The following is a 13081-nucleotide window of genomic DNA, read 5'->3' as shown; positions in this document are numbered from 1 at the left end:
GTGTGTGTGTGTGTGTGAGGGCTGCTGTACATATGTTTGTTGGGCTGATGATGACAGGTGAATCACAGTGTGTGTGTGTGTTTATAAGGGGTAATTTAAGTTGAGATGTGACAACTGAAATTGTCAATGAGTCTACTCAACTACAGATCAACTACACTCTATGTTACCTTCAAGGGTAAGACCTCCTTGTTGATGGAGAAGAAGGAGGCCATAGCTTTTGTCCATGATGCAAGGCCGGCCACATTGCCACACACCCTCTTGGCTGTTTCAATGTTGTAGTCGGGCATGTCAAAATAAGGCTGCAGCAGCTCCACCATTTCCTCATTAATGGTGTCTTTGGGGAATTGCTGCAGGGGAGGCAGAGAGAGAGAGAGGGGGGGGGGAATTAAAAAGTGGAAGGGAGGGGGGAGTGAGAAGGGATCATTTGAAAGCTTATTTCAGTCATTATGCAAAGAATATAAATGTTTAGCACAGATGTTACTCATAAAACAGGATTCTGCATATGTTACTTAAAAACAAAGAATGTACAACTATATGAAATTAGAGAAAAAGAAGAAGAAAAATGATGTGGAGCTGTGGTGATTGAAAAAAAAACAAAGACAAAGAGCAGAGCAGAGGAAATAGGAGAAAAGGAAATACAGGTGGGATGGGAGACGGTGGAAGAGTGTGAAGAGAAAGAGAGGAAAGAGACAAGGCAGAGCAGCTCAGATGCAGAAATGAGGGACAGATAAATCTAAGAAGAAAACAACAACAAAGAAAGAAAATATTGTTCAAGAGAAAAAGAAAGATGGACAGAAAGAATCAAGGAAGCAAAAAGATGAATATAACAAATAACAACAAGGTAGGTTAAAAAGGGCAGTGATTCTGCTGCATACACACAGACACTAAGATATTATTGAAGAGTCTATAATTACCTTTTTCCTGCAGGAATGCTATTTTGTGGAATACCCACCAACATAATGGTATAATCTTATGTTTTCTGATTTGATTTTACAACAGAAGAGACTATAATGAGACTATAATTTATAATTCCTATGAAATTGCGGGGAATAAGCCTTCATATGTGATGTGGAGCTGATGGTGGTCCTTCCGTAATGCATGTACAATGATATTACCTTTTTTTCATGTTTCATATGGTAAATAATTCTGAAGGCTACCAAGGATATCCCCCAAGGCATATGTGAGCAAGCCTTATGTAGCATCTATGCCTTACTTCAATCTCAGGTGTATACATTTATTATTAGGGAATGTACCTGCAGGCTGCCCAGGAAGTTTCCAGCTGTCATGAGTTTTAGGGACTCCTGCCAGGACGGCGTATTGCAGTTCTTCTCTGGGTCAATCTTCACTGTGTTGACACGCCTCTGGAAGAGCAGCAGTACGCAGTCCATGATCCGCATGATGAGGTGGGGGGGGCGACCAAGTGTGCGTACAGTGGCAATGTCCGATGGCTTGATTGTCTGAGTGGGTACAGAGAAAAGAAATGTAAGATACAATAATTTGGACTGTGTCTGAATGTTTAATGATATTAAATAGCTTTTGTGAATTGAGCATAAGGACAACATGGGTTAATATTAGTCTAGTGCCTCTATCTTTTTATGACTTGACATATAATGATAATTGACAATTTAAAGCAGAGGAAGAGTATAAAGAAAATCCAACCAGAAGCACTGAAAAGGAGAGATAGAGGGGAATAAAAGAAGCATTAAGACTTTAAGTATAAACTCCAACAGAATGAGAGGAATTCTGCAAAGAGGGATGGAGAATTACTTCATGGGGCTGATTAAAATGAGAGACAACAGGAGAGTAAAGAAAATGTACCAGTAAGAGTTGTCTGGTGCTTCATCAGGCCCCCTGCCTGCTCGTCTCATCTCCTCTCCTTTTTGCACTTTTCTCGTTTCTGCTCCTCCCTCCCTGCTCCATTTCCTCATTTCTGCTCTTTCCTTCCCTGCTCTATTTCCACTCTCTTTTATCACCCCAAGTGTAGTGTGAATCTCCCACCAGAGACTTGCCAGCAGACAGTCCGGTTTATCTTCTACTTCCACTTTCACAAACTCCTCTCCTCTCCACTGCTTTTCATGAAAATGTCTCAATAAGCCTCACAATTTCAATTTAGCTTAACAAGATCAGAGGTACTTTAAAACTAAAAAAATATATATATTTGCATGATTGTGGGTCTTCTTGCAGTAAATCAGTTTTGTGCATGTTGTTTTGTATGAAGGTCACTGGTGAAACTAGAATGCTTTAAGTAAATTGCTCATCAAATTGCTAATTTCTAGATTCCTACCTTTGACTTTTACATGTTGCACTACTGTATGTCATGCAACAGCATTAATCTTTTCATTTTAAACCTTTCAGTTAACTATGCCATGGCATAGCTATTCTAGCAATATTTTACCTGGTATAGTCAATACTCGGCCTACAGTATGTAAACCAGATAATGTTTTCATAAAGTCAATGAATGAAATATATTTCCTACTGTTTATGAACTTATAATGAAACAACAGCACTCGAAAAATACTTTATCAAAATGCATGATCATCAATCCAAATGGATTTCCCAAGGGTTTTTCTGTTTGGATATATATGGTTTCGATCCACAGCAGCAAGATGACATTTCTAATCAGGAACCTGCCATAGGAGATCTGTATGCAACCAACTACCCAGGAGGACAGCTTTAATTACAATGCAGCTCCAGGCCCCAGAGCATCATGCTAAGTTTAGACATACCGCGGTGGGATGGCTGTAGGCAAAACTGGCATGGAGCTGCACACAGCAAGTCAGAGTGCTCTAAGTGGCACCCTGAAGCAACACAAAGTGAGGGAGCAAGAAAAATATTGGTAGGGGAGACATTAAGCAACACAGAGGAGAGAGGAGGGCAATAAACTGCTCCAACACACAGTTTACCGCCAATTTTTAACCCTCAGGCTATCTTTTAGAGCAGCACTGCATTATACAGTAGACTTGAATGGAACTCTCAGTAGAAGATATTGTACACTATTCTCACACACACACACACACACACACACACACACGATTGTGTTCATATATATATTTATGCCATAACATTATAACCACCTGGACTGGTCTGTGGCTACGCAGCCCCATACCAACAATCTGTGATGCACTGTTTGTGTTGTTGACACCTTTCTATCAGAACCAGCATTAACTTTTCAGCAATTTCGGATACAGTAGCTCGTCTGTTGGATCGCACCACAAGGGCCAGCCTTCACTCCCCATGATCTTCAGTTAGCCTTGGGTGCCCATGACCCTGTTGCCAGTTTACCCCTTCTCCTTCTCCTTCTTTGGACCACTTTTGAAAGGTACTGACCACTGCAGACCGGAAACACAAGCTTGGACTCACCTGCAGTGCAGCCTCTGCTTCCTGAAGAGCTGGCCGAGCAGCTTCAAGTTTCTCTTCAGCGATGGCCTTGTCAGCTGAGATGCTGTCTACAATGGCCTGGGCCTTGTCCTTCACTTTCTGCACCTCAACCTTCACTCGCTCTGCAGCCTGGGCTTTTACGGTCACCTCTTTCAATACCTGGGTGTATAGACAAAAAATAAACATGGCCATGAATCAATGCAAACTCAGCTTTTATCCCTTCTTTAACATCAACAAAACAAAAACAACTGGTAACCACATGTTCATTTTGTTAACTGTAGTATACTGAATGTACTGTATAATTGTATAATAAAGTAGTAAATGCAGCAATCTGATGTTGTAATAAATGTATTAATGTAAAAGTCTGTATTCAAGGTGTTTAAAATTCCTAAAATTTAATTAAAAATATTGTGTAAAAAAGAAAAAGGTCTGTGAAATTTTAAGCAAACTAAAAAAGCCAACTGTAGTAAAAAGTATGTATCTTCAGAGACACTCCCTGAACCTAATGACACACACACACACACACACACACCAACCCACCACCACACCACAACACAACACACCACAACACACACACACACAGAAACACACTCTCCTGCCTGAAACCTACCATATCAGCCTTGTCATTGGCAACCTGTAGCTCCTTCTCTTTCACTTCCAGCTCCTTGCTGAGTGCTGCTACAGATTCTGATGCCTCCTTCAACTTTTGGAGACCAGTGTTCATCCTAAACAGGAGAAATATTAAACATAAGTCACATGCAATTCCAACAAGTATCTTGCACCTTGCTAATGTGGGCTAAAATATCTGAACATCTACAGCTGGGGTCCTGTTTGTTCTCAATATCTACAAACTTTCAAGATGAACAACATGACATGACACAATCTTTGGTCCACTGGGCACCAGGTGGTGAAAACACTTGCATATTATCTAACATATTTTCCACAGTGGGCTTGTAGTATGCGCCTGATCAAAATTCTAAATGACATGATATCCCAGGTGCCAATAAATCTTTGGAGGCATGGGGACAGCTGATAAGCAGACATAAGCTCAAACTCTCGAAAAAAGGAGCACGGAAATGTTGGTGTTCTGAGATGTGTGATTTATTGCTGTGGTTTATACTGTATTCTAAAAAACAAAAGACTCATAACTGATGGTTCTGGACTGGCCACACAAGCCTAACTAATTGTAAGAGATGCAGAAAATATGCAGTTATGCAGTTGAAGTACTGACTCTAAAGTGGAATCAACTTAAATTCTACAGAGGCTATAAGGAGTTAAAGTATATGTTAACAAGTATAGCAAATATTGAACTTCTGTTTACCTCTTAGCCAGGGTATGGACTTCAGACCTCTTCTCCTTATAGATGGTCTTGTAACCCTGAATGAAGGACAGGTAGGACTTTGGTGTGACGTGGGTGGACCGTCGGTATCTAGATTCAAATTAGATTACATTAGGTTACGTTCATGTCAAATTAGAAAAAGAAAAGTAGGAGAATCCTTTGCACAATGTTTTAACCTTACTCATTCTTAATATTACTTTTGTGCTGAAATACTTTCCAACTCTGATTTACATGAGGGCCTAAAATTACTGCTATATTTATACCATACTATATTTACTGCTAAGAAACATTCTGGCCCACCCTGGTGGCGCAGTGGTTAGGCCACTGACCACAAACAGTAATGCCATCAGTTTTGTTTATTAAACTGTCCAACATAACTAGAATAACATTTAGATTTTGTTTAAGGCTGTATTGCTGCCTAAGTAGACACAGAGAGGCAGTCTTAATAAATTGTTGTACCTCTGGAAGTAGTCCACACACTTCTCTGCCACACCATCCTGAAAGGACCCCATGCACTGGACTACTTCACTTTTAACCTGGGGTGAGCAGTCGATGTCATAGACTGACAGGAAATGCTCTGACACTGAAGGCCAGAAAGATGGAGGAGAAAGAATGAAGAAAGAATGAAAGAGAGCAGAATTAAGTGGAGAAAAATAGTGGAGAGTGGAAATTGATTACAGAAACCAGACTGGCAATTGTAGACATAAATTCATTTAAGCTTCTTCACTGTTCAATACTCTGACAGAGACATTGTAATTGATTATTTTCTAAGCAGAAATGGCTGTGTAATTGCATGGGACATTATGGATTACTGGTTACATATATTACTACAGCATCTGTGTCATTCTTCCAACTTATTCATCAAAATATGGGATGGACATTCGGAAACAAAAGAGAAGAACAGGGGATAATGGAAAATATTGACATTTCCACAGTTAATCTTCAAACTGACATGCTACCAGACGTGCAAGAAATTGCTTTTCGGGGCAAAATGAGCTATGCAGATATAATATAACTGAAAATCTAATTACGATCTATATAGTGTAGTTGAAGGCATTTATGAACAATACTCTGAGGCAACATCTATAAGATTAATAACAGACATTAATAATAGACAAATGATAAGCAACTGTAGTAATGCTGCTGGGATTTTTGTTTTTGTGATTTGCACTTCAAGGCCACAAAGTTTTTACAGCACTAACAAACAACAACCACACTCACTAAATGGACGATAGAGTACATGGATATATACATATTGGGAAACAAATGCTACCATTAGATCATATTAATTTACATTGTCTGTGAAATGTACCTGCAACAAGAGCATCTTTTGGCCACCGGCTGAACCAGTCCATGGTGCAACCAGATATCAATGCTGGAAATTTTAATGACCGGTTGCGGAACTTTTCCCCGACAGGCGAGAAACACAGAACAACATGGAGATTATGTCGAACTCGTGACATGAAGTAGTCATACAGGTTTTCATTGGTTGGAGGTCGCCTGGGAAACTCCCGCTTCATAACAGGGATGAGATCACTGAGGATCTCGTCGATCTCATCACGAGCAAATAAGCTGGACACCTAAGGTTAGAAACACACAGCCATTAATGTCAAGTTATATCATTAATAAATCTTTATCACCTCCTTTCTGTCATCTGCTCAATTTGTTTGTACTAACAATACTGGTAATATAACACAGAACTGCTCCACATTTTGAAAAGTGTTTGTTTAGTATCAGGTCTGGTCTAACACCCACCTTTTCAGCTTTTACCTAAGGGGATAGTGGTAAATGCATCTTTTCAGAATGCTTTTTGCGCCTTTTTGCTAAATCCCTAGTTACCAGAGAGAGAGAGCAAGTAACAGAGAGGGGATAGTGCAGAAGAGAATCTTGAGGTGGGGCATGAGGTGTTGTAATGAGAAGCACCATGTCTCTAACATCTGCTGGGTTACTTTCACATAAACAACAACTTCACACTGATCACACTAGCTCACTCTTCCTTTCTCATCTCTGTCACTGTCTCTCACACATAGTCATCCTAACTCTTCTGCAACACAAACTTCTCTCTCTCGCCAACATACACAAACAACACACAAACCTCTTCCCTGCTCCCCACTTCTATTTACCTCCCCTGGAAAAGCAAATGCTGCATAAGTTGTTATTTAGGAAAGGCGAGAGAGGAGCAGGTGGAGGAGGTGGAGGAGAGGGTGGATGTGGATGTTATGATGAGGTAGAGAGAGCAACAGAAAACAAAGATTAGGAAAGAGAGAGAGCAGAAATGGAGAAGGATAGAAGGAGAATAAATTAGGAAAGATGTATATAAGAGGAAGTAAACAAAAAAAGGCAAAAGGAGGACAAATTGGATTAAAAAATTCAGAGGTGAAGGAAAAGTAAGATGTTCAGGTGATGGTCAGTGTGTATAAAAAAAATATTAAGCACAAGTGAAATGTATGTGTGTTTCAAATAGATTTGGAATCGTCATGCTGAGTAAATAATAAAATAGTAGCAAATTTGAGCTATTATTAATTTGACTGTTGTTCAAAGGATAAATTAAGAACTAGTCTCAAGTCTCAACTTTGGCAACTAGAAGGTCAAAGGAGAACATACACAGACTACTAGAGATACAAGTAATGGTAAGTTCAAAAAAGGAAATTTAGCTGGATTAGATTTATGTAATATTAGAGGAAGCAGAGGCAAAAAGCCATCTTGCTTATTTAGATTCAAGGTGTATGTATTCTCACTAAAGTCCAGTGTTTACATGTCTCTCCATTTAAGTGCTGGCCAGTCATCATTGTGATGGCTGTGGCTGCATCATTGAAATTGAAGTGATGGGACCTGTGCAAAAGCAGAAGGGGGGAAGCATGTGTAAATCAATCAATGAGTGCACAACATAGGGCTGTTTTTTGGATAGATTACCTTTTTATCCCCTGCAATATTCCCTCTTTTGATCTTAGACTAAAAGAACAAAATATGTAATGTACGCAGTACAAATGTGATCAGTTTTTAATTCACAAGATTTAACAAGTCTAGCATTAAGATGCTGTTATGAAATGCCCCTGTTTTCACAGCTTGTTGCTCTCACAGAACATACACATCAAAGCAGTGGGGGCTGGGAAGATGCAGGTACAAAGCAGCAAGACTCATATATCAGCACAGCAGTGGGAGTAGATGCCCGATAGATAAGTAACTGGGGAGAGATACTGTATACAAAATATTAAATAGCTTGAAATCAGGCATGTGTAAAATAAATAATACATAATTTGTTCACTTGGTTGTCTTATACCAAAGTTTCCTGAATGGTCTTGCACTGTGCAGTACTCTTTCCACTCTTTCATCTTTAAGAGTAGCCATTCATAGGTACATTTTTATTTTATTGTGATGGCATCTTTGGTGCTGAAGTCATTGCTGTACTGTTTTTATAGCACTGTCCTCAAATACTAATCACAACAGTTAGGAAGAAGGAGGAGAAAAAGGAGGTAAAGAAGATGAAGAAAGCAAAGAGGAGGAGAATGAAATGGAAGAGAGGCACATGAATAACCAGGAGAACAAGGAGGGCGGAGGAGACGAAGAGGACATCAATGAAGAGTAGGACTAAGAAGTGCGAATGACAGGCGAGGAAGGGAAAGAAAGGGCAACAAGGGAAAATGGAGACAGAACAGGAGGAAAGTTGGATAATGAGAAGAAAAGGATGAGGAAAATAACAAAAAAGAGGAGTAGGTGTGGTGTGCAGGAAAAGAGCAGGGAAAGACGTACAAGTAAGACAAGAAGAGGGAGAAGAGGATCGTGAAGAGGATAGTTAGTTAAAGAGCGGAGAAAAGTGCTTTGGACATGCTGTAATTACCCCAATGACACCTGAGCTACTGGATCCAGTACAGTGGATGATGCTGGGACTGCAGCTGAGAAATGTGAACACAGTGGCACCTGACCTTGAAGATACTTGCTGCTACCCTATGCTACTGCTGTTGTTGCAGATTAATAGAAGAAATGGCATTATGCAGCTGTACTGCAGTACAGAGAAGACCTAGCTGTATCTGTCTGCTCTGTCAGTTACAGCTTCACTTTAACATCCAAATCGATGAGAAAATAACTGTGAAATGCTATCGTATTGACAGGGAAAATGCAATTTGCTTTTTTAATTTGACAGAATTGAAATAAACTGCACTGCTCATAACCCAGATGGAGACTACATGGTTTTCTCTCGTCTAGGTCTGTGCTGCGGCTGCCTTGGCGTCACAGTCATGAAATGTTTTTTTCACACATGGGCGTATGCCAGCTGTCAGTTTCAGCAGCGCAACTAAAGTATAATTGAAGCTTTTGTGCTGGAAAAACTAGATGATGTCAATGTAAGTATCTGAGTCAGCAGCTGCTTTGTGTATCCACAGTAAGCTTTCCTCATAATAAAGTGTTGATTATTGAAACTGCCATAAAAACACAGATGTGCCACTGAATTTAGCAAAATGTAATTAATCAGAAAAACACATTTGTGTGAAGGGAGCTAGATAGATCTGGGGTTTTGTTCTTCTGGGTATCACTCTTATTCATCAATTTAGGCAAAGACAGGAGCGGTTTTTTACTTGCTTTACAGGTCTCTGGTAAATTGCACTGATAAGTAAGACTCTTTATCTAGGAAGTTGCTCATGCTTTTACTTTTTTATATTTAAACTATTGTAACTTTGTAACTTCCTGTGCTGTACAATTGACTGTCTCACCTTCAGCTGGTCCAAAATGTATCTGCATGTCTTTTTAGTTTTGCAGATACCTTTGGTTCTTGTCCTGCCTGTCTGTTTGGAAATGCATTTTACTGCTAATATTTAAGATAGATAGATAACACAGATGGCCTATTGCTGACCTGCACAATATCTCCGGTATGTTCCCTATGAGCCAGAATGAAGATTCATGTGTTTGTTCACAGCACCAAACCAAGAGAGACATTTTGCTTTGAGGCCCCTTCAGTTATTAAACTCCCAGAGAATCTCAGCTGCTTTTAAATGTCTTGTTAAATGTATTTCACACATCTAACAAGTTCACATTAACTATAAGTTTATATTAATATAAGCATGCAGTCATGCATGTGTGTGTGTTTTTGTGTCTTTTTTCCATGTGTGCTCCTGACCTCTCCAGATGACAGGACGTTGTTCATGTACTCGAGGAAGGACTCGTCTTTGATTTCATTGTCAGTAAAGATGAAGCTGATGCCTTTGCCATGTTGGCCAGCTGTTCTGTACAAACCCTTCAGGTCATCCATCAGGTTGGCTGTGTTGTATGAGCTGGAAAAGAAAAGAATGCATTAAAATAAATATGCACAGATGTCTTTTACAGTTTCTGCTATTGTCAGAGCAGAGGTGTGTATGTGTATTTGAATATATTTGACTGTGTGAATGATGCTGTTTGAGTTAGGAATGATGTACTGTTTGAACTCAGGGCGCCATCACAGTGGGCAGTTATAAATCATTTCTTTCTGACCGTTGTGGCATCCATGTCAGAGGCAGGGTTCAGTGCATTGCTAAAATATACAGCATGGTGCTTCACTCGAATATGATAATCATAACACAAGTCATCCCTTAATTTTTTATGATTACATTTTGAACAGTGATCTGCAAACCTGGCTTTGCATATGGATGTACGTTATAGTGAGTTGCAATGAAAAACTGGATGATGATAATAATAATAATAATAATAATAATAATCCATTATAATAATCATAATAATCAATTTTATTTATCTATTTTTATTTATATAGTGCTTTTCTAGGAACTTAAAGACACTTAGAAAAAATAGGTGATAGAATCACTTGCCGCCTTGGAACAGAGCTCTGTGTGAATGTATTTATTTGGATAGTTGCAGTTGCAAGTATGAACAGACTAATTGATTTCTGGCTTGAAAGGTGGTAAAGAAGCAAGCATGTGCCTCAATCTGTTTTTGTGTACTTGTGTTGTGAACTTGAGTGAAAAATCGGGCGTGAGGGTGTGAAAATGGGACATTAATGGGTGGAAGAAATAATAATAAAAACATGTTAGAAACATGGGTTGGAAACTAAATGCGTAAAAATCTAGCAAGAGAGTAACAGAGCTAAAATGACATTAAATGGATAGTTTACATGAAAGCAATGAGAAATTTTAGGTCAGTCAAATTCAGGCTGCACATGAAAAAGAGACATAACTGTACTAGATAGGCAACTGTGTCTGTACTGTAGAAAAAAATCAAGGTGCCTGTTTTCTCTAGAGAGAGCTGTTCAGCCTAGAGGAGCAACACAAGGCTCATTCATATTAATACCAAACACTAAAATCTGTTAGGAAAAGAGCAGATGGGAAATATGACAGCAACAAATGCACACTGGAANNGGGGGGGGGGATGACACGCTGGGAGAGCGAGAGAAAGGCCAGAGTGAGACACAGAACAATGAGGCAGACAAAGTGTAGGACAGAGCAAGCAGAGACAAATAACACGGTTGAAGCAAAGGAGAGTTTTTCTTATTCTGATGAAACAATTGCACTAAAGAGTCTCAGAGGAAACAATGATATTGCTTCACAAAGACAAAGGGCCAGAGCTGCAAAGAGAATATACAATAAATATCCTTTCACTTTCTTTCAAAATGTATCTTGTCCCTGCAATTAATTAATTCTGATTAATGCTCCTGAAAGATTAATGATGAATCTTTCTAAAATGTCAGAGCTGAGACAGAACACTCAAATCAAAACCACTATACTCTTTTTCAAGGGTGGGTATGATTTGTTTTAGTTTTTTCTATGGTGATTAAATATTTGCAAAGAGACCAGGAGTGGCAGGCTTTTTGCTAAACATTATTAACAGACACTATTTAAGTTTAACCAAATTCAAAATGGAAAGATATTGTGGTTGCAACATAGCTTGCTTCTTACTCTACAGCACAATTTGATCAGAAAATTGATGATATTGCATATTACAGGGTAATTCTATTGGAAAATAACTGCATTGTATTAAATTTAATTTCATTGAAATAATTGATTGGGCTTGGGAGACCAACCAGCAGAGTATGGGCAGATTTCTAAATCCCATGGACTGTGAACAACAATATGTTGTGGATACAAGATATCAAGATGTATCTGCATAATTCTGCAATGCTTATTTCTTGCCTCAAATACAGGATCTGGGTCCCCACTCTTTTTAAACAATCCTTTTCCAGTACAATTTTTCAGCAGTTTTTCTTGACAACACAGGATGCACAGATGACAAACGGTTATATATTTTAATGGTAGACCAAGTGAACCCCAGTTTTATTCCTCCTTTTTCAGTGATGCAGGGTTTATGATAAGATGTCTCAGGCTCCTTACAGTTAGGTGGTCAGTGTTTACAGGACACTCCACGTCGATGATGGTGGATAATTAGGAGAAACTTGAGTTTTCCAAAGCAGCTGGAACATTTGAGTGTGGAAATCAAAAGAATGATTGCAGCCCAGCGTAGAGCATGCATGTGTGATTGGTTCATGTTAATGTCAGAGCAGTTGTCAATCATCTTTTATACAGCCTACTTTCTTCCGCAAATTCAGCCTGTACACCTTGCCAGACCATGATAAGCAAAACAAAATTGATATTATCATCAGGTTATAATTAAGATTGAGGAAGAATTAAGGAATAACTGCTGTGTGTGTGTATTGCATGCTAGCATTACCGTGTGAGAGTAATCTGGAAGAACTTGTATCCAGCTATGAACGAGGCCAGTCTGGTCAGGCTCTGTTTGCCAGAACCCCCAACGCCTACCAACAAGGCATTTCCTCCAGGTGTCCGGATTATCCTCGACACCTAAACAAACAAAACCAAAAATACACACAAAACTAGGATTAATAAAGGGATTTTTTATATGTGACAAGGAGAAAACAAGGAGTGGGACATTGTGTGTAAGTACAAGTACATGTGAGCAAGCAAGCATTTAAAAGCTTAGCAAATTAAGTTGTGCTAAAATAAAACTGGCAAAATAATTTTGGGCTTGAAGGTTGTCTGAGCACATCTAAGGGCTTTCAAATGCAAACAGCTTAACCATTCAATAAAAAAGGGCCATGCCTTTTCCAGGTAGCCAGATACACGAATCCAATGTGATGCCTGTATCTTAAAGCTCTGTCTGGGTTTTTTTTTTAATCTTGGCGTGTGAGTGTGTGACATTTCATTTTTAATGCATGTGAACTTTATTTGCCTAATTTAAAAAACAACAACATACACATTGTTCTATTTTGTAACATAAAAACCTTATGATATCTATTCTTGGTAGTTGATTATGGGGTGCCGTTTGTAAAGCGGCTCATGCTGAAAATAACAGCAACATTTTGTCACATTTAGCTTCAAACAATGTTTAAAAAACTGGTATGAATTTTTGAGGGTCACTTTTTTGCACATT

The 13081-nt window shown here is 39.0% G+C and overlaps 1 protein-coding gene across 1 annotated transcript in view; it reads right to left on the bottom strand.

Annotated features, from left to right (window-relative positions):
• The window catches only part of dnah5 (dynein, axonemal, heavy chain 5), a gene marked incomplete in the record, with an annotated part of 84165 nt that overhangs the window by 31780 nt on the left and 39304 nt on the right, over positions 1–13081 (bottom strand). The window contains 9 exon segments of the mRNA XM_035672845.1: positions 168–347; positions 1254–1457; positions 3361–3537; positions 3989–4103; positions 4700–4807; positions 5177–5300; positions 6030–6297; positions 9828–9981; positions 12362–12492. Of these exon segments, the coding sequence (XP_035528738.1) occupies positions 168–347; positions 1254–1457; positions 3361–3537; positions 3989–4103; positions 4700–4807; positions 5177–5300; positions 6030–6297; positions 9828–9981; positions 12362–12492 (1461 nt within the window).

The sequence above is a fragment of the Morone saxatilis genome, unplaced genomic scaffold, assembly GCF_004916995.1.
Source record: "Morone saxatilis isolate NCDOM2014 unplaced genomic scaffold, NCSU_SB_2.0 Contig24, whole genome shotgun sequence".
NCBI lineage: Eukaryota > Metazoa > Chordata > Actinopteri > Moronidae > Morone > Morone saxatilis.
The sequence above is the reverse complement of the archived record's forward strand: the minus strand, read 5'-3'. Positions and strand labels throughout refer to the sequence as shown.